This window comes from Sebastes fasciatus, chromosome 1, assembly GCF_043250625.1.
Source record: "Sebastes fasciatus isolate fSebFas1 chromosome 1, fSebFas1.pri, whole genome shotgun sequence".
In the NCBI taxonomy this organism is placed as follows: Eukaryota; Metazoa; Chordata; class Actinopteri; order Perciformes; family Sebastidae; genus Sebastes; species Sebastes fasciatus.
Genome location: NC_133795.1, coordinates 13,340,488 through 13,362,415, shown reverse-complemented (window position 1 = coordinate 13,362,415; position 21,928 = coordinate 13,340,488). Strand labels below are relative to the sequence as shown.

The following is a 21,928-nucleotide window of genomic DNA, read 5'->3' as shown; positions in this document are numbered from 1 at the left end:
ATGGGCTCTGTACGATAACTCACTTTGTCTATGGAAGCCTTCAGGAAGTGGTCCAGCAGGTTTCGTGCTTCAGCCAGAGAGCAGGAGCTGATCACCACCGAGGTGTCCACCGAGTCCAGCTCATCCTGCAGGAAAACACGGTCCTGGGCATTACTACGTGTCACTTCTCACAGCTGGACAGCAAACATTACCGTGTGTGTGTGTATGTTAATACCTTGGTCTCTTCTATCTGTACAATGGTGGCCTGGCACTCAGACAGGCTGTCATTGATGTAGTCTATGTTGGCGTTCAGCACCTCAATGTCCTCGTTAATTTCCAGAAGGAGGCGGTCCTCTGCTTCTGGTCCCTCCCCGTCCGCCATCAGTACCTCCCTCTTATGTGAGAGAGACTCCTGCTGGCCCGTCAGCTCCTCTCGCTTCTGACTCATCAAAAACACAAATGGACAAAGAGCAACAAAAAAAAAGTCAGAGCTATACTTATAAAAACATCTGAAAATGTCAAGGACAAGGACACGAAATAGGGGGAGTTACTTCCACCTTTGGAAACTTTATTTACTATATCTACTGTATGTGCAATACAGACTGAACAAATACATTTTGATTAATGCTCAAACATCTTACAGATTAATAGTATCCCCATCTAATTGTACTGCATGATTTTAACAGTCTCTGTCTATGAAGAACGAAGGAAGGAAGAGTCACACTCACTTTGGTTTCAGGTGTGAACTACTGAGAGGAAGTGAGTCAAAAATGTCTCTAAGCTGTAACCTCTGAAACTAGCTCTTCTGCTGCCACTACTGTGAACATGTGTACGTTTTATTCCTCATGTTTAATTTGAATCACTACTAATACTGCTGCACATCTCTCGGTGTATATTGGTTCTGGCAAATTGTATCACACGTCCTCTCAAGTGATACAGGTCAATGTCCCAATTTAACAGTACAGCCCAGTGGATGCCATTTTACTCTATAGCCACCAAACCAAGTGTAATCCCGGTAACAACGACGCCTCAAACAGCAATATTTCCCACCTTAATCTAGAGTAAAAATGTGAAGGCTATTCCTACCTTGATAAGGCGGTCCATGTCAGCTTCCACGTTAGCGATTGTCATCCTCTGCATGACAATGTCCATAATGCGACGCTCTAGTGTTTGCCACTTCTGACGGGCGGATTTGGAAAAGCTGCTGGCTCTGCCCGCCGCTCCCGCGCTGCCAATGCCTGCTGGCTTACGCTGCAACTTCTTCCTACCGCTGGAGAGGAGAGGAGAGGAGAGGAGTGGAGAGGAAGAAAGTATAAAGAGATAAATGACAAGGAAGAAACCAACAATCATCTCAATTGAAACCCCCTTGTACTATATACATGTGTGACACATTCAACTTCACCATATTAAGCACCTAAATTAAACCTGCAAAAACATTTTTTTTGGCCATTTGGAGGAAACAAGTTGTGAACGCAACAAGTATCATAAACGTTTGTTTGCCACAGAGCTTATTTTCTGCAATAATCCAAAACCCAATGGAAAAATCCCATTGGCTGTTTGTCGAGGGAACCAGTATGATGCTAACTTCATGGTTGGCCTACAAAAAAAATGTCATCCCTGTAGCCCTCTATATCAGACTCTTTAGCCGCTAAATGTTCCACTGTGTTCACCAGCTAGTAGCCAACTGTGTCTGTCTGCTGTTTGGTGCTGAGCAGGTAATGTACAGTGGGTTTTTAGAGCTTTTACGATGAAAACCACGCTATGAGAGCAGTGAGAGTGAACCAAAACAGTAAAGTTAGGCTTAAGTTGAGCTAAAATTTGCTGTAAAACTGACAGGAGCTCCAGATTCAGGTGATAATTCTCTGTAGGTTCATCACCCCCTTTCACATTGTTATCTGATACATTCTTATAAAAATATCAATTACAAAGACAGTGTTAACACAAATGTAAAGTAGAGGTCATTGACTGCATCAGCCCATCTTACCCAATGACCCTGGATCCATCCATGCTCCCTTCACTCTCTGCCAGATATCCAATCACATTGTTCTTGTTGTTCCACTGTCTCACCAGCCCGCTCACAGACCTCCCAGTCTCAGGTTCAGAGCTGCTCGCCGTGGTGCTGGCCGAAAACTCGGCTCCAGAGTCCGTAGCTGGGGGACTGTGGTTCCAGCGGGCCACGCGCCCGGCCACGCGGTCCGACATGGGCTTGGCCAGGCGCCGCAGGGCGGTCACCTCCTGGGTCTTCCTGCGCAGCACCTGCTCCTGCTGCCGCTTTTGAGACTCCAGTGCTCGAATTTGGTACTGATGGACAGAGAGAAGCAGTCCTTTAATATGTTAGTTATTCAGTCTACCTTAATTAGATTCCTGAGCTGTTTTGCACAACAGGCTTACAAAGTGTTGATCATGAGAGGATTTTAAGACTTAAAAAAAAAAACCCTTAATAAAAGGATTACGAACGAGGCCCACGGTGTGTTAGTGTAAATGTTTCCATGCTCATTAATAAGCCCTCTCCTCCAGGGAAAACAAATAAAGATGGAAATTAATACATTTCGGGTATGTACTAATCTTCAAAACATAAAAACAATACCAACAATCTGTGTGCAATATGTACAAGATCCATAAATCATGGTTTTAAAGTGCCAGGCTGACAAACAGAAGGAGAACCTCAATGCGAGACATACACACCAACTCATCAGCATGAGTCACTCTTTATATACAGTAGTGAAATTAGAATTTGGACCATGTGGACAACAGCTGAAACATAGATTAAACAGGCTCATATACAACAGTGCTCATACTGTCTCACCTACATGTAGCGCCCAATTTCCCAATAATTCTATTTCTGCATGAGACATTAGAGGGAGCTGAAGCACCATAAAAAACATGTTAATATGTTTCTGTAGACTGTATCTAGACAGTATCCATTGTAGTATGCATACAAACAGACTGACCTCTTGGCGGCGCTGCTCCTTCTTGAGCTGGGCGATCTCACGGTTCCTCTTTGCCTCCACCATCCTCCTCCTCTGCTGCTCCTCCTTCATCTGCTTCATCAGTATCACCTGGAAATAGCAGAGAGGTTAGCCGCCCTAAACTGCACTAGTATTCCTGCTCAAACAATCTCACCTATCCATGCTCCCGCTCACTCTTCCTCCTCTTACCTTGGCTTTCTTCATATCGTTGACCTCTGTCTGGAGTTTCTTCAGCTCCCGTTCGTACCTCCCCTGGTTTTTGAGGAGACGCGCGTGCTCTTTCTGGGCCACTTGTAGCTTCATCAGGTCTCGGTTCATCTCCTTAAGACGTTTCTCATAGTCCTGCTTGATCCGACTGGCCTTCTCCTCCGTGTAGTTCTCCATTGTCACTGTGTAGCCATGTAATAATGTTAATGACCAACAACTCCCCAACCATGTGTGTGTAAACTACAAATCCCATGATGCATGAACTCACTGAGATTCTGCAACACGCGGTCTCTCTCCAGCTGAGTGTCTCGGATCTTATTCTGCAGCAGAATGAGCTTCTCTTCGTACTGCAGCTTCAACATCAGCAGCCGTCGCTGGCTGTTCTCCAGCTCGTCTATCAGCTTCTGTTTGATCTCGATCTCGCAGGTCAGATCGGCCAGGTCTGCCTGGAAGTTGGCTGCGGGTCGGATGGGAAAGGTCAGACAGAGTGCAAAGAAGAGCTTATAAAACAATTAGGATAATGAAATAAATAGCAGGAAATGTCAAAACTGAAACTTAATGATGAGCCACAGGCCAAAAGCAAACACTTATTGTATTGTATTGTATTGTTAAGATGCAAAATAGTACTAGGATCCCAACTTCCCATAATCGAAATGCCTTTTGTCCATGTGCCACTGTCTCTGCCTCCATTTTGTGAAACACAATAATTATGGATCCTACATATTTAAAGAGCATTTTATCTTACAAATAATAAAACCACATGAACAGCGATTTATATTATCATTTTTAAAATTAATTTAATTTATTTTTACATCTGGTGGGCCAAATCAAACCTCATGGCGGGCCAAATTTGCCCTTGTCTAAAACTTGGGCATTACTTGATGCATGTGTTGCTTCTTTGTGCTTCTTTTAGAAACCACCCAATGAGTAAAATGTCTTCTTCTGTCTTTACTGTCAACCATTTGGCAAACTATATGCATAATGTCCTTAAAGAAAAAGGAGATGTAGGCAACGTCGAATAGGACAAAAAGTCTACAGCCATGCTAGCAGCTCTGTGAGGCTGTATTAATGCACAGCAGTGCTTTGAGTTAAATGCTAAAACTAAGGCTTATTGAAAGAGGCTGGGACATGGACTTGAGCTTTGGGGTATGACAAATGCGCAGTGTAACTGAAGCTGCAGTCGTGCGTTGTTATTAGCTAAATTTCGGCGAGCGCAGACCAGAATTTACTGCGCATGTGTTGTACCAATGATATGACACAATTATGACGCGTGACATCTCTTTTCAGCCTCCTTGCTTTATACTGACAATGCTAAATGTTTGTTATTTTTACCATCTGAGGTTAGTGTGTTAGCATACAAACATTTGCTACTTAGCAATAAACACAAACTACAGCTGAGGCTGATGATGGGAATGTGATTAGTTTTGCAAAGATTTGGTCAAAAACCAAAAATAAATTGAAATTTAGACCAGATGATGGTGCTAGAGGAAAAGGAAGGGGATCTCAAAAGTCATTATGGTACATCATCTAGAAATCAGGAATATCTGTGCAAAATTTTATGCCAGTTCGACCGATAGCTAGAGTCCAGTCTCACTTTGACCAGCAGGAGGCGATAGAGGAAAAGTCACGGGATCACCAAAGTCACTGGGATTCATCCTCTGGGCACCATGAATGTTTATACAAAATGTCATGGCAATCCATTCAATAGTTTTTGAGATACTTACCAACCATCAAACAGACAGACAGACAGACCGACAGACAGACAGACAGAGCGAGCCATGCTCCATCACTGTAAACAGGACACACAAGGGGGAAGAGGTCTGATCATTTTGTAGCAGAAGCTGTCAGGAACACACCTTTCTCATCAGAGTCAGAGTCTGAATCCACCAGGCTCTCGTCACTGTCAAACCCGTCCTCCTCCTCCCTGCCCTCCTCTTCTTCCTCCCCCTCATCTTCATCACAACCGCTCTCCTCCTGCAGTGGAGACATGACATCCTACACACACACAAACACACAGACACATCAGACTTTGGTCTGTTTTCGTTTTTTTAAATTTGTATGAATGCCAACACGTGTACCTCACAAGTACCTCGGTGTAATTGTCGTCTGAATCGATCTCTCCGTTCTGTCCGTTTTGACCACTCTGCCCGTTCTCTCCGTTCTCGTGAGTGTGCAGTTTCACTCGTTTCTTGAGACCTTTCTCCGGCTCTGGACTGCAGGAGGTGAAAAAGCCACACGACAGTTGGCATTGAGAAAATACACAAATAACATCACTTCTCTATATGTTATGTATGATAAAATGATTTCCCTTTATTATTTTCACATGTGGTTGATAGTCTATCCAATTCAACTACAGCAGCATGAGTGTTTTTTGTCCGTTACCATGTTTTACAAACACTCTCTCTCATGTAAGTGAGATGTCACACCCTCAACAACCACCATTAAGGCTCTGGGAGTGTTGCCAAATGATGTGCTCACGCCAAAATCAGACATCTGAAGTCATTAGCAAAGTCCTCTTCAGCTCATCTACCCCTCGTCTTGCCCTTTTAGCTCTTTACGTTTTATTGCCAATTTCATTCTCCCCTTTGTGCTCTCTTTTACAACCATGCCGAACCATCTCTAAATTCCCGTCTACCTCCATCTCTATCTCATTAAACCTCAATTAGCCTGTTAGGCTGCGTTCTCTCCTCTCTCATGACCCACTGGCCGACTGAATTAGACCTTTTTGTGTCCAAGCCAGCGTTACTACTCAGCACTGGCTGCATCCCAATTCTATTCAGACGCTGGCCGTCCCAAAGCACTAATCGACTTGTGATGCGGCTCTTAAGCTCGAGGAGAGGAGCAATGAGGAGGGGAGAGTATATGGGCGTGAACAATCATGTACTCATCATGCTCTCACGGCTTTTAAAACATGCACAGGTTCATTGACAAGGGCTTAGAGGGACAATTGGGAAATTGAATTTGCATCATGCTGAGTTGTTTGAATATATGAGGACAGAAAAGCTTCCTGGAGCTCAGTGAATTTGACTCTTCCGCTGACTTGTGCCCTGATTTGTTTTATATTATATAATATTTTTTTGGAATTAGCATGTGGATAACATCTCAAATGCCTCCTCACCTATTCCTCCTCTGCCTCCTCTCCTTCTTCTTCAGCCTCTCGATGTCCATCTTGGCCCGGCGCAACACGTCCGTCATCTCGGCCTCCATAGACAAAGGAGCAGGGGAGGAGCCGAGGGGGTGGCCGGGGACGGGGCTGAGAGTGGAGGAAGAGAACTGAGGACGCGTGGAAAGTCGGGCCGCCTGCCGTCGCAACGACTCGTTCATGGCCTCGCTCTCGAGAAGCTTGGATCTGACGGAGGAGGAAGAGAGGGGGAGAAAAAGACAACTCAATCATCCATAATTTCTGCTTGGTTCCGAGAAGGAGAGAAAAAATTACTCTGAAATTAGAAACAACATTCAAACGAATTATCACAAGCTAAAACATTCTTCCTCTTACAAATGAGAAGTTCACTTCATAAGCAATAAAATAAACCCTTGTTCAATTCAATACACTCAGCCTTGCTTGGTCTGGAATGACCAGTAGCATATGGTAGCTTATTTTAGCGAACGTTAGCAAACTTCCGAAAAATATTGCTGTGTAACTGACATTACTGAGTCGGCTCATGAACCTTATGCCTCTACCCTCTATTATACCATAATTGTCACTTGATGACACATTACGTTATCATGATACAGGGGTTACAATATAGTGCGATATATTGTAAGCAAGACGATATATTGTGATTTTTTAAATCAAATTTTAGGAAAACTGACAAAGTATAAAGAACAAACCACCATATGCATAAAATAAAAACTTTTTTTATGCAATCAGAACAGTGATATCTGCATTTATCACAGTCCTGTCCAATCGGAGCCACTGTTTGCCATGAATATTTGCATATAAACTATTCATTAAAAATCAGTAGTGTTTTTGAGAATCAATACAGTATCACAAAACATAATACCGTGATACTCAAGTGTATCGATATTGTCTTACACCCCTATAGCCTAGCTTTGTCCAATGTAGCATCCACCATTTCTACATGTCAGGTCTTATACGGATTAAACAAACAAGATATAACTTGTTGATTACTGAGCTTTAGAGGTGCTGGTAGGTACGTTTTACCTACAGACAGAGCCAACTAGCTGTTATCCCTTGTTTCCAGTCTTTATTCTAAGCTTAGCTAACCGGCTAAAGGGCATGACTCTTGGCATGAAAGCTCATGAATATATTCCCCAAAATGACAAATTATTCCTTTAAAAAACAAGAAATGACATAAGTCAGGTCCAAAACTTTTGTAAAGTAAGTGCTGTCCCAGTTTCAGGTTTGATGGTTTCAGTGAGTGTAATGCTACAAGTGATGGCAGTAAATAAAAGGCATCCTTGAAGGTCTGGAGTTCTTACCGAAGTTCTTCAACCTCTCGGATGTAGTTCTGGATCAAAGCCCCGATCTCCTCGGTGCCCTCACCTAAAAGTCAAAAGCAGAAGGAGGCTCAGGTCACAGAAAACACTCAACGCAACAAGGATGCATTAAAGTAAGATTGAAGACGTTAATCTTAAGAGAAACAGAGTTCATGTGACATTCAAAGCAGTTACACAATATCCCCATCACATACTTGACTTGGTCAGCAGAGCGCTGACCTCGTTGGCCAGCAGATGTGTTACACGGGTGTTGAGGTGGTCAATGGTCTCCTGCATGGCCTTGACCCTGTGGCGCAGCGTGTCGCTTTCTCTCTGCAGCATTGCATTCTCCTGATACAGGTCGCTGAAGCCCTCTGAACCATCCTCACCTGCCACACGCTTCCCCTGCAGAGAGAATCACACGGTCAACATGAAAAACAACGACCCTGAACACCACAAGCATTTCAGGGAAAAAGACAAAACAAAACAGATTCTAAATCCACACTTGTACATACACTTGACGTTGCAGTCCAACCAAACACAATGCTCTCATTTAACATGAGTTGGTCTGTCTGTGGCAGCTATTGTCGTATTCTGAATGATTAACGCTGAAAAGATGCTGTTGTTTAAGCTTCGAACAGAGAGTCTCTATCTAATCCAGTCACAGCTCGCAGACATCATTACCTCCGCCAATCCAACACTCCATTACTTCCAGACTCCAGTCACATCACATCCCTTATTACCACATCGAGGTCAGCTCGCAGGCCCTCGCCACAGTCACGCATTCACTTCCTTCTAGTAACCGTGGTAACCCCTTTAATCGCGTAACAGACTGACAACCCCGCTAAACGATTGCTCGTTTCTTGTAGCCCCAGAGGTCAAGGCTGATGAAAAAGTCTCGTTGCAGACTCTCTTTGAATTTTCTGCCTATTTCTTGTCACATTTTCTTGGCTCATTCTCCGGTCTTCTTACTGAATAATGTAAATGGACTTGCATTTATATGGCGCTTTTCTAGTCCTCTGACCACCCATAGTGCTTTACACTACATGTCAGCATTCAACCATTCAGACACACACACATTCATGCACTGATGGCAGAGGCTGCCATGCAAGGCTCAGGATTTAATCTAAATACTAGGGCTGTCAATCGCTTAAAATATTTAATCGCAAATTAATCGTACATTTTGTATCTGTTCAAAATGTACCTTAAAGGGAGATTTGTCAAGTATTTAATACTCTTATCGACATGGGAGTGGACAAATATGCTGCTTTATGCAAATGTATGTATATATTTAGTATTGGAAATCAATTAACAACACAAAACAATGACAAATATTGTCCAGAAACCCTCACAGGTACTGCATTTAGCATAAATAATATGCTCAGATCATATCATGGCAAACTGAAGCCCAACAGGCAACAACAGCTGTCAGTGTGTCAGTGTGCTGACTTGACTATGACTTGCCCCAAACTGCATGTGATTATCATAAAGTGGGCATGTCTGTAAAGGGGAGACTCGTGGGTACCCGTAGAACCCATTTACATTCACATATCTTGAGGTCAGAGGTCAAGGGACCCCTTTGAAAATGGCCATGCTAATTTTTCCTCTCCAAAAGTTAGCGTAACTTTGGAGTTATTTAGCCTCCTTCACTACAAGCTAGTATGACATAGTTGGTACCAATAGATTCCTTAGGTTTTATAGTTTCATATGATACCAGTATTTGGTAGCTTGCTGCAACCACCAAAAGATAGATTGCGTCAATGCGTTAAAGAAATTAGTGGTTTTAAAACAAATTTGCGTTAACGCGTTATTATCACTTCGACATGCTGAAGGAGCCGGGGATCGAGCCGCCGACCTTCCGATTGGTGGACGGCCCACCGACGGTTCATATTAGGTTCTCAGCAGAAGTAGGATCAATTTATCTCTGCAGCATTACTTTGGAAAATGCTGATGTTGCACTGATTAATCTTCTTCATACCCTTCATGCACTATAGTAAAGGTATAAATGGATGTGCATGTTCCAGTAAAAATCTTTAATGTGATATAGTGATCAGCTGCTGCTGCAGCAGACATGCTCTCTGCTTTTCTTTCTCTAATACCATCTGCACTTACTCCCATTAGTGTTGTCCTTTTTCTTCTTCTGCTCAGTTACTATTCTCAATTTAATCCATCATGTCAGCCATCTCTTACTGCCTCATTGCATCAGTTACACTGACAGCCATATGTTGTCTCACTCCTTCAACGTGCCACTTTTCATTTTCCATCTCCCCTGCTGTCATTCAGCCCCTTTTATCTGTTTTCTCCGAGCACCTCCTCGTCTTTATATTTCAAAATATATTTTTTTTTCATTTCTCTCTCCCAAGATGTTTCCTTCTTCCCTCCCTCTCTCACCGCCTTGTACTCCATCAGCTCCATCTGAAGTCGGGCTATCTCGGCGCGCAGGGAGCTGATCTGCTGGCTGGTTTTGTCCTGGTTCACCACCACCTTGTTCTTGATGTTACGGGCTCGGTTGGCATACTTCAGCGTGTTCAGCGTCTCCATGAAGTCGCGGTCTGACGGACTGACGCAGGCGATCATCACCGTGCGACTGGAGAGGAAGGAAATGCAAACGGTTTGAGACGACTGTGCGTTCAGTATAACAATGATTATTACTTTTGATTATCAGGCACAACATTAACAACTTAGCAGTGTATCTTGTAAAAGAAAAACTCTGTAACTTTTGTCAATAACTAAACCGGAGCACTAGGGCTGCAACTAATGATTATTTTCATTATCGATTAATCTGCTAGTAAATAGTGAAAGGCTTTTCAGTTTTCTATCACATATGGCAGAGAAAAGCATCAAATCCTCACTTTGTAGAAGCTGGAACCATCAAATATTTGGCATTTTGCTTAATTGCAGAAATTTAATCGACTATCAAAACAGTGGCAATTAATCAGTCATCTTTGATTAATTGACTAATCATTTCAGAGCACCAATGCCTTCATAAATTAATAATCAAACTTATAGCACCTTTCGAACAAATCAAATGAAATTCAAAGTGCTTTAAAAGCGATTGACAGATAAATTGACAGATGTCATGATGATCAACAGTTACTCAATGTAGTAAAATGTTGATAAAAGAATAGAATGGTATAAAAAGAAAAAATATAAATAAGAAAAGTATAAAATAGTATAGATAATAAAACCACAAAAATTATAAAACACTACAAACATAAATGAAGACTTTCCCTTTGTGGAACAAACTTAATCTTCCACAATACTCATGTTATTCCAGATTACTATATGATTTTCCTACTATATAAATCATTTTTGTATGTGTATGTGTGTGTGTATACCTGTTGCCTCCCAGTGAGTCCTGCAGCAGACGAGTGAGTTTGGAGTCTCTGTACGGGACGTGTCCTCCCTTCTTAGCCTGGTCTCCTAGAGCACTGATAACATTTCCCAGCGCCAGCTACAACACACACACATTCAGAAATTGATCACGAACTAGTTTTCTAGTATTATTATCATGCTGACATTTAAGAAAGCAGAAGAGATATATGCAAACTTTGTATTTAACTTAGGGCTGTCAAAGGTAAGGCGATAACGCGTTATCGCAAATTTGTATTAACGCCACTAATTTCTTTAATGCAACTTTTGATTTTGAATTAACCTCTTATCGCTCTACGATATATCTGAGGTTGTAGCGGGCTCAGTTTTAAAGTTTGAGTGAAGATACTGATATCATATGAAACTATAAAACCTAAGGAATCCATTGGCACCAACCAGGTCATACTAGCTTGTCACGAAGGAGGCTAAATAACACTCCCAACTTACGCTAAATTTTGGCGAGAAAAAACTGGCATGGCCATTTTCAAAGGTGTCCCTTGACCTCTAGATATGTGAATGAAAATGGGTTCTATGGTTACCCACAAGTCTCCCCTTTACAGACATGCCCACTTTATGATAATCACATGCAGTTTGGGGCAAGTCATAGTCAAGTCAACACACAGACAGCTGTTGTTGCCTGTTGGGCTTGAGTTTGCCATGTTATGAGTTGAGCATATTTTTTATGCTAAATGCAGTACCTGTGAGGGTTTCTGGACAATATTTCTCATTGTTTTGATTTCCAATAATAAATCTATACATACATTTGCATAAAGCAAGCATATTTGCCCACTCCCATGTTGATAAGAGTATTCAATAATTGAGAAATCTCCCTTTAAGGTAGATTTTGAACAGATAAAAAATATGTGATTAATCATGATTAAATATTTTAATCGATTGACAGTCCTAATTTAAACACATCCGAGTACAGACAGACAATAGAAGAGCTGCTGTGCTTTGTCATTTTCTTTGTTTACATTGTTTTCTAACATACCACCCGCATATGAACACACACACACATTTTATAAGTCTGTCTGTCTCACCAGTCCACAGTTAATAGAGATTCCCTCGCGGGCCCTCTCTCCTGTAGCTCCTGTGCGTTTCAGCCTCTCGGAACCCGCCAGGTCCACAAAGTGGAACTTGGCCATCAACGTCTCGAACTCCGGCTTAGCGATGGGGCTGGAGTCCACGCCGTTCAACTCTCCGTTCTCTTCTCCTGCTACTCCTCCTCCTGCTACTGCTACTCCTTCTCCTCCTCCTCCTCCTCCTCCACCTCCTCCTCCGTTCTGCTGGCGGGGGGTGGACAAAAAACAATTGAAAATGAGTTCATGAGTTGGAGCATCTTACTCAAAAATAGCAATTATTTCATCACCTCTAATGCTACTATGACTGTTATAATAAAATTATTGTCTTTATTTTAGTTTTTCCACTCCAAACCCCAAATCTCACCATTTGATTCTGCTGGCACACTCTCATCTGACAGAGGTAGATGGTAAAGATGGCGTGCGAGCGGGAGCTTGTGGCGTTCATCTGAGTGCTGGCGGTGGTGCGGGACAGAGCGCCGAGCTTCAGGCACTGCAGCAGCTGCAGCACACACACACACATTACAGAGGACGTTTGGTTATGACTTTAAAGTTCAAACTGAAGAAGAGAAAACTATGATCAGAAAAGGTGTCAATCAACAAAAACGAATAACTGTTGACGCTGTTTTGTTGGATCACTTCCCATGATCACTTGCTGATTTCTAAGAACTCAACACGTCGGCATATTTAATGGAGGTGGGAAACCATTCAACTTCAAACTTTCTTTTCTTTCTACACACTCAAAATGCTGCCAAATGCAAAAGTTTTCTCTTCCTTTTTGCCCTCTCTAGTCCTCTCCTCCTTTTTACCATCAACCTAACTCCTCATCTCTTTCCACACTTCTATCTCCTGCCTCCTCCTGAACTTCTCTTCCCATGCAGAGGAGTACTCATCTGTCTCTACTTGTCTCTCAGCCGTCTGAATTTTTGGAAATTGAATGCACAGATCCTAAATTTAGCCTCTATTCTCCCTCTCTTTCTGCTTCAGTTTAACAACCCGCTCACATATTTCTACTCTGTCACCTATTTGAGAAGAAACCTTAAGTGTCTTGTCCCTGCCAGCATTTACTGTAGCCCTTTCCTCTAAATCACCACCTGCCATCTCCGTTAACCCATCACATCTCCACTAACCGACGTTCCTCCTGCCATCTTGACCCCATCATGCCCTCCTTCTTTCACATTGTCACTTCTGATCTGTTCCCCCTCTTGGCAACTATCACTCACTCCTCCTTATATCTGGCAACTTCTCAAGACAGTCTGGTATCGCTCACGCAAAATAGCCTCGTGGGTTTAACCAGTCTGGCTTTTAAAGGCAGCATGTTAGCGGCAGGTCTCCCTTATTATCCTCGACCCATTTCTTTGTTTTCGACGACTGACCACCAGATGGTTCATGCCAGACTTTTCGGGGTGCTGGGGATCTCCGGCAGCTCCCCATGCTCAGCCTCAACCTGTCAGCATTCATTAACATCTTCGCAGTTAACCCTTTGCGATGCAACACCACTCTGTAGTAACACAATACAGACTCTGCACTCTTTCCTTGAAACTGTTGATGCCAAACACTTTGTAAATTGCTGTATTGCTGTCGCAATGACTGTAATATTACAATACTGCGCTATCGACAAGCCAACCACAGAGGATGGCAAACAACCGGCACAACTGCTATGCTCATGTTTTTTCTTTTTTGAATTCTTTGCAATGGGAATGCAGCGTATTTACACCATGCAACAAACGCCAGACCGGAAGGTCCATCCTCTCTCCTAACGTGCTTCAGCCTTCCCTTCATTCAGAGCAAGTACTCAACCTTGTGCCGACATTTTTACTTCTGCATATATTCCGTATCATAGCAACCAAAGCCTCTCAGCTGAAAAAAATGACAATAATACCGTATATCGTGCTGTTGATCATCATTATCACTGCAGGGGAAATTCCTTCACTATAACAGCCCTAAATTTAAGCTAAAACAGAATATCCACTGTTCTTATTTTGTTTGAGCTTCTGTGTGGACTTTAAGAGAAGTGATCTGCTTTTATTAAGAATATCTGAAGGTATTTAACGTTACTAGACTGAAATTTAATGAGTGCATTATTAAATGTGCGTGTGTAAACAATGAAATCAAAAGTAAGCTCAAAAAAAGAACTGTGTGAGGATATATATAAAAAATGATTACAGACCGAGCCATAACAGTGCAGGAGGTTAAATTGAATGAAAATCATCAAACATCAAAACACAACCCTTTTTATAGTTTTATACACTTTTATGACCCTTAGACCAAGAAGCAGTTTCATTTATAAAGCATGCAAACAGGTTAAAGGTGCTGAAGAGTAGCAGAAGAGTAACTGCGTTAGACTATACAGTGTACAAGAATACTACATATGGACTACACCAACATGCACCCACCTCCTCCTCTGAGTTCACCAGTCGGGAAGTGACTCCGGTGGTGTAGATGCTGCCACTGGCGTCCTCATGGATCTTAATGTTGGACTTCCTGCTCCGACTCTCTGCATCTCTGGTTCCGTCGAACAAGTCCAGGACCTCTTCATTGTACAACTGCAATAAACGGAAGCCGCAAACACAACACGCATCATTATACAAGTCATACAATACTACGGCAAAAACTCTGTTTTATCAGAACATATCAAACACGTGCCCCTTGTGGTCTCCCCTTTTCTCACAGCTGTGTTTTTTATTTACACACAGCTCACAAGAATGACCTCTCAGAAAGCAAAGAGGGCAGAAGGGCCACAGAGGTCAGCTGAAAGCTCAGCTGTTCCCACCTACTGCCACACACACACACACACACACACACACACACACACACACACATCTGTTTACCATCAACAGAGATAACCTTGTGACCTGAGAACTTACAAAAAACACACTAACAACAGACCAGGAAAGAACAAATGACAAAGAGAAAGAAAGAAAAGAAAGAAAGCTAGAAAGAAAAATATTTTTTAATTTAAATCTTATTACAGGAACCTTATTAAAGTAATCAGTTCATACACACACATACAATCATCGGCCCCAGAGACAACCCAAACATTTGCCTGCCAGAAACCTCCGGTGAAAATGATTACTTGTCATTTTATCTCATTGCTCCTACACAAGCATCCCTCCCTCCCGCTTATCCCTCGCTCTTATCCATCCTCTACCCCTCAATGATGAGGAATAATGTCAGAGGTAATGGCCAACATTAATCAGGACCAACAAAGCACAGGCAGGCATTCCTGCCCATCTGTCATTGGGTTGTCACTTCCTGTTTGTGGAAGAGGGGGCTGATCCGCTCGTCTCCCTGTTTTGTCCCATCTGGTTAGAGTTAATATGGACCAATATCCATCCCAGCGCTCACACACGCACATTTGCAAGCAAGAACATCAATACCGCACGCAGTTAAAATGGTAGATTACGTGTGATGGTACATCCATCCACATCTACACGTGTGTGTGTGTGTGTGTGTGTGTGTGTGTGTGTGTGTGTGTGTGTGTGTGTGTGTGTGTGTGTGTGTGTGTGTGTGTGTGTGTGTGTGTCGCCTACCTCTAAGAACTGGGCGCTGACTTTGAACTCGGGCGGCTGGCTGCCGGTCTCCTGGGCGCGATCCCTCCTGTTCTGGATTCCCTCAAACAGCTGGTGAACAGCCCGCGGGATGATGCCCTGCTCCAGCTGGCCCAGGCTCATGTCGAAGCCCGTCCCCATGGTGTAGGTCTTCCCCGAACCCGTCTGAAACACATTTCATCGACCACGATGAGATCCCATTTACTGCGTACTCCGAACATCAAGCATCTATGCACAGTGACCTGTTTTTACACGTGTGTATTGGTTATTAATTAAACTTTAATTAACTGTGTGTTGAGGTGTGTGTGTTTTTATTCAATCAACCCATTTCTGTCCAGGACATTTGTCATGTTTCTTTTGGATACCAGAGCATTTAAATACACTGCAAAATGACCATGTCATTATCAGTTTTCCATTAAGGACTAGACATATAAATGGCCGGCCTCTAAAGGATTGCTGAACCCCCCTACAGAGAAATTTCTGAATAAAAGTTCACAATAAAATGTAAATAAAAACAGTCAATATAACAACACAATATTTTATACAATACTTAGAAATACTCAATATTAGAGTTGGAATAGATCCCCCAAAATCCTACACACTGTTCCTTTAATTCGCTATATTTATTTTGCAGCTTCATACAAAACAGATAAATTGATCAGAAATCAGGTAAACATTTAGGCTATTGTTTTTTTTCCAAGATAGATCTGGATTAAAGGCCCATTGGGAATCTCGACTGTGTGTTTAAGATACAAATATGTTCGCTATCTGTCAAATTCATCAGTGTAACATGTATCACCAACAGGATTGGGAACAGACTTGGTATTCAGGTTGCCTCTTTGTAATTTTCTTACATCTTCTGTTCATATTTTTAAAAAATTATAAATAAACACAAAACCTATAGAACTCTATTCTATCCATTAATCAATAATAAATCTCTAATATCATAATCCATGCCTCGGTGTCATACCTGACCATAAGCGAACACAGTGGCGTTGTAGCCCTCGAAGCAGCCCTCGATGAGCTTGTACACACAGGCCTGGTAGATCTGCTGCTGCTCTGAGTCGATGTCAAGCACAAAGTCGTAGGTGAAGGCCTTGTCTTTACCCAGGAGGACTTGTGGTTCTCCAGGTGTGACCAGCGTGCACACGTGGCAGCCCTCTATCTTCTCCTTGGCCATCTGAGGACGAATCCTGAGAGGAGAGAAGAGAAGGAGAGACAGTCAGTGAACGGATTAAACGATTACATCGTCATAAATCAAAAATGTAAAATGGGTGTCACTGATACACTCTGCAGACCAAGCATGACAATCTCATGCACACGCTAGACACGCTCTGCTTTGACCTCATGATCATTTCAAGGGGAAACATTGCAAGTGGGATAATTGGGAAACATCACCTTCAGGCAGAGATGTCACTTCTTTCTACTCCGCACCCCCAGATTTCTTTAATTTTTCAAACATGTAGTCTTCAGTCCCAAAGGACACTGACTCAAGTGACAAGCCGCAACAGGCTTTATACAAGTTTTTTCACGTGTGCAGTAGTAATCTAACCTGACCCGCCAGATGGTTTGTTACATAGAACCATTTGAGAAGTCATTGGAAATTGTTTAGGAAAGGGCAGGCACCTTCAAAAAAAGATTTGGCAGGTGATTGGATGAACCATCTGTCAATCAAACTCTTGCCAAAACCAGTCGCCTTCAGAGCCATTCTTTACTCTTCTTTCAATGAAGAAATACTCTCCAGTTCTGATATAACTGATGCTATTCCAGCATCTACGCTAACCTCTTCAGGAGCCGCCATTGTTGTTTAGAACGAACAGTCGCCTCTCCGTGTCGGCATGTCACACACGCCTAAGCCACGCCCATAGCTGCCAGTAGCTCCACAGGACGCTGATTGGTCCGTGATCTGGCTTGCCAGACACAAACGCATCATTTGAAGCTTGATAAGATGAATTTTCATGGGACATTTGATCCAGCAATTCTCGCGTGAAGGTCACAAAGCCTGATCGATCACATAATATGTATTTACCCATTCACACCGTCCTCAAACACATCTCTATCCAACAGGATAATGAACCATCAATTTGATTGACTGTTAGAGTAAAGTGGAGCCGGCTGTGTGGTGTGATACACAAAAGACAAACAAGACATTCACACTTTATAGAGTGGAACTAAACCGAAATCTGTAGCAGAAGAACAGCCCTGAGGACAAAGCTTGAACATAATCAACAGCACTTTTGTTTGAGCTGTTGATTTAGAAAGTTAGAGAACGTGTAGGAAATCAGTAATGATTAGACATAAAAAAAAGGACCGTTCTGACTGAAGCCACTGAAGACGATGTGGCAAACTTTGGCTGATAACTCATCATCAGCTGTTAATCCTGCTGGGCTTTTCCAATCCTGACAGGTAGTTCATTGCGGTTAATTGCTTTCACCTGACATCCCAGTTGTAAAATAATCCCTGATTAGATGAGTCTGAAGTTAAAGCAGCTACTTAAACTTACTTACTTAGGCCCAAGTATTTAAATTCAGGATCATTTTAACATGTTTTCCAGCAGAATGGCAGAAAGCCTCGCAGGCAAAGAGGCGGCTGATTAGAGGAGATGTAGCCGTTAAAAGAAGTGACAGCTTTTTACTTGCTTGTGCCGCAGCGCCGGTTCATTGTGAGGAAACATTGCAGAGAAAACTGAGGCTAAACGCAATGAACATAAAACAGAAGATCTGTCACATGGCACCACTGTTAATCTTGGGCTTTCAGAGGTACAATGCGGACACGGTGGGGAGGTAATCACTTTAAGCTGCGGAAAAAAGCTGTGAGCCAGCAGTATCGGAGTGCCGGGTCCACCTCTACACATGCTAAAACCCCCCTAGTTCAATCTCCAGGGGATGCAAATCAACTCCCCCGCAAACACTGGGACCGCACCACAGACTCCCTATGGGATGCAGCAACAAAGACACACACACATACACTGTATAGAGTCATAAAACCACAAGAGAAATCCCCAACCGCATATACAGCTGCTGTAGGGATAGTGGGCCCATCACAAAGACACACACACAGTAACTCTAGAAACAAATACCGCACACACAGTTCAGAAACAACCTACTGTACTATCTTCACTTCAACACATGGTTCTTCTCAAGCATGCATTAAGAACCACACCCACCGCACACAATAATCCTTTCACCACACGACGTTGTGGTGCTGCAGAAACACACACACACACACACACACACAGCTGACAACAGCAATATTTGGCCCTCTTTCTGGCCTCGAGGCGTCATTGAAGAGGGTCTTCCAGGAAGGAATTAAAGACAATTCAGCAGCAGCACACTAACCCCCGACCACCTTATAATAGACAGCGAGACACAGAAAGCAGCTTGCAGACAGACGAGTCCTTTTTATTACTGGAGGTGACCTTGACATGGAGGTTAATGTATCAAAACCGCAGATCCCACATGAGTGCTGTTTAAGCCAATTATTAACATGAAGTGGATGCGGCAGCAGCAGGAGGAGCGCACTGGCTCTGTCTGCACAATGGACTTATAAGACGAACAGCGCGCGTGTGTGTGTGTGTGTGTGTGTGTGTGTGTGTGTGTGTGTGTGTGTGTGTGTGTGTGTGTGTGTGTGTGTGTGTGTGTGTGTGTGCGTGCGTGCGTGCGTGCGTGCGTGCGTGCGTGCGTGCGTGTGTGTGTGGGAGGGTGGGTGTGTGTGTGTGTGAGCCGCAGCTGTATCGTAAAAGGGTTGGAAGTCATTCTTCTCTCCTTTTCTCCCTGTTTACACGCAATTCTGTCAGGCTTTTGTGTGCAATATTTATAGGTCAGAAGTGTCAGGTGTAACACTTGACAGCTGACATTTAAATGGAAGAAAGAAAGAAAGAAAGAAAGAAAGAAAGAAAGAAAGAAAGAAAGAAAGAAATATGTGGACCACAGTATGGGTTGGTAATTATTTAAATATAGAGAAAAGAAACGTTTAAGTATAATGAGTATCACATCCATTTACTCACATTTTGCAATCGTCAGTCCTTCCCCTATTAAGATAATTAACTTTTCATCATCACTTACAGTATAAAAAAAAAAAGAACATCCCAGTAATACTATTAGTGGAGTAATTTGGATTTGGCATGTTTCCTTCAGTGCATTTTCTGTTTCAGCTTCGCCTCGTCTCGCACTGACTGATTTACTGGGCAGCCACGGCAGGATCGGTCTTTGCTGTTGAATCTCTGACACTTTGGTCTTTGCCAATTCAGAATTTCTACAGAGTCCAACACAGCAGTTTGGTTTTACATTTTTTGGTTTGGGGTTTTCAAGCATTTCAGATAGAGAAATACAAGGCCATTTTTGTGGCCTTGAGTTTACTGGAAAAATTGCAATTTACATTTTTGTACAGACACACTGATGGTCCTCAGCAGATGAAGCCTACAGACTTTTCCTCTAGCGCCATCATAAAGGTCCGAATTTTACTTCCAAATACCTGCAAAACTAATGAGCTGCGTTTAGTTCTGAATAGCAAATAAGATGGTTAACATAGTAAACATTATACCTGCTAAACATCATCATAAAACAGAGACACACTTTTATCACCACCATAATTTTAAGCGTCCACAAATTCTAAATGTTATCGTTTTACTTTGTTATTGTCATCTATAGTGGTTATTTGCATAAGAACACACAATTCAAATGATAAGTAAATAAATTATTGTATTTTTATTTAAATATTTGCTTTGCCCTCTATAATATCTTTTTAAAATGCTGTGAAAACATCTCTAATGACTAGAAAGCAATAATGCAGATTGCCCGATCACATATTTTTACTGAATATCGGCCGATAACGATCGGCATCCCTTCTCTTAGTCTTGCTAAATAACTCCGGCCTACATTGATTATTAAGTGTCTTTCTCTGTATATTCAGAATTGATAGAAGTAATTTTGTGTGCAGTGCCTTCAGCAGGCTTTTGGCCAATGTGCCATATTTAAACTTGTTCAACAGACCCTACACCCCCTGGTCTATCTGCAGAAATATTACAAGTGCTAATTGGCTGATCATCAGAAAATTATTCCACAACAATTTGATAGTTGCTTGATCATTTAAGTTATTTATCAAGCAAAATGCCAAACACATTGTTGGTTCCAGCTTGTCAAATGTGACGCTTTTTTTTGCTTTTCTGTGTTTTATATAATTGTAAATTCAATATTTATATTTTTGGACTTTAGGTCAGACAAAGGAAGAAATCTAAAGAAATTATCTGGGGCTCTCAGAAATCGTGAAAAAAAATCTGATCTGAAAATCTCCTCTTATACATTAATAATTGATTGAAAACATGATAGAAAGACCAACAATAATGACATTAATCGCTGGCCGCTGCCCTAAGTATACCATGATAAAATATGTGTGTCTACGTTTTAGGGCTGCTCCCTCAGTCGATTAGTCGACTAATCAGTCGTTTTGGTCTTAGTCGATTAGTAATTTTTTGAATGCTTTTTCATGCTTTTTTATTTCTAATAAACGTATAAGCACATCTCTGGTTAACACAAGATTTAAGAAAATCTAAGAAAATCAGTTTTACGGATCTATCGACGATTAAATCAACAAATAGATTAGTCGGCAAAATCGTACGTGTTAGTCAACTACGATTTTTTTTGGATCAAGGACAGCCCTACTACGTTTAACGCTCTACACGCTTCTTCTTCTGAGTGTCGTCTCCGTTATCACAGAGGAGTAAAACTTTCCCAAGACAAGTACTCAGGCTGACTTCAGGAAAGTCGACAAGCGCCGCATCAAACGAGAATAGACAAACACACACACACACACAACAAAGAGACACAAAATCAACAATGACAGCCCGTCAGTGATCTACAGGGAGAAGAAATGGAACAGCTATAAATAATCAATTCACACACACACACGCGATCACACCGCGCCTCAGCTGGATGAACATTTAAGCCAGCTGCGCCAACAAAAGATGGGATCCATAACATTGATCGGAGCAGCAAACATCACACGCACACACACAGATCCAGACTCAGACCACACACACTCACTAAAGAACATTAAGCAGCTAAAAATAGCCCATAACACCGCGATTAAACGCCTGTATGAGGCGCAGACGGAGTGAAACAAAGAGACACAGATTGTGGATCACTGATGCGGCAAATTAAGGCGTCTATATCTTCTCATCTTTGCACACTAATAGGAAAACTGTTTAAATAGCCTGAAGACTAAACAGAGTCCCTGAAAGAAGCAAAACACACACACACACACACACACCTTTTGTATTTGCGTTCTTTATATGCAGATGAATGTATAGGTACGTGTGTAGGTACGAACATGG

The 21,928-nt window shown here is 42.3% G+C and overlaps 1 protein-coding gene across 7 annotated transcripts in view; it reads right to left on the bottom strand.

The window, feature by feature from the left end:
• Nucleotides 1-21,928, bottom strand: part of kif21b (kinesin family member 21B) — a 77,636-nt gene that overhangs the window by 31,851 nt on the left and 23,857 nt on the right. For 6 of the 7 annotated variants that reach the window (XM_074630335.1, XM_074630362.1, XM_074630355.1 and 3 more), the window contains exons 2-20: nt 16,568-16,790; nt 15,580-15,762; nt 14,443-14,592; nt 12,414-12,548; nt 12,008-12,253; nt 10,934-11,049; nt 9,987-10,182; nt 7,811-8,000; nt 7,599-7,662; nt 6,274-6,504; nt 5,245-5,368; nt 5,012-5,150; nt 3,424-3,612; nt 3,138-3,337; nt 2,931-3,038; nt 1,964-2,280; nt 1,066-1,249; nt 215-418; nt 24-125 (exon numbers count right to left, since the gene is read on the bottom strand). In XM_074630335.1, the coding sequence (XP_074486436.1) occupies nt 24-125; nt 215-418; nt 1,066-1,249; nt 1,964-2,280; nt 2,931-3,038; nt 3,138-3,337; nt 3,424-3,612; nt 5,012-5,150; nt 5,245-5,368; nt 6,274-6,504; nt 7,599-7,662; nt 7,811-8,000; nt 9,987-10,182; nt 10,934-11,049; nt 12,008-12,253; nt 12,414-12,548; nt 14,443-14,592; nt 15,580-15,762; nt 16,568-16,790 (3,301 nt within the window). The remainder of the gene's footprint in view (nt 1-23; nt 126-214; nt 419-1,065; nt 1,250-1,963; nt 2,281-2,930; nt 3,039-3,137; nt 3,338-3,423; nt 3,613-5,011; nt 5,151-5,244; nt 5,369-6,273; nt 6,505-7,598; nt 7,663-7,810; nt 8,001-9,986; nt 10,183-10,933; nt 11,050-12,007; nt 12,254-12,413; nt 12,549-14,442; nt 14,593-15,579; nt 15,763-16,567; nt 16,791-21,928) is intronic. The other variant, XM_074630345.1, reaches the window with a different exon arrangement.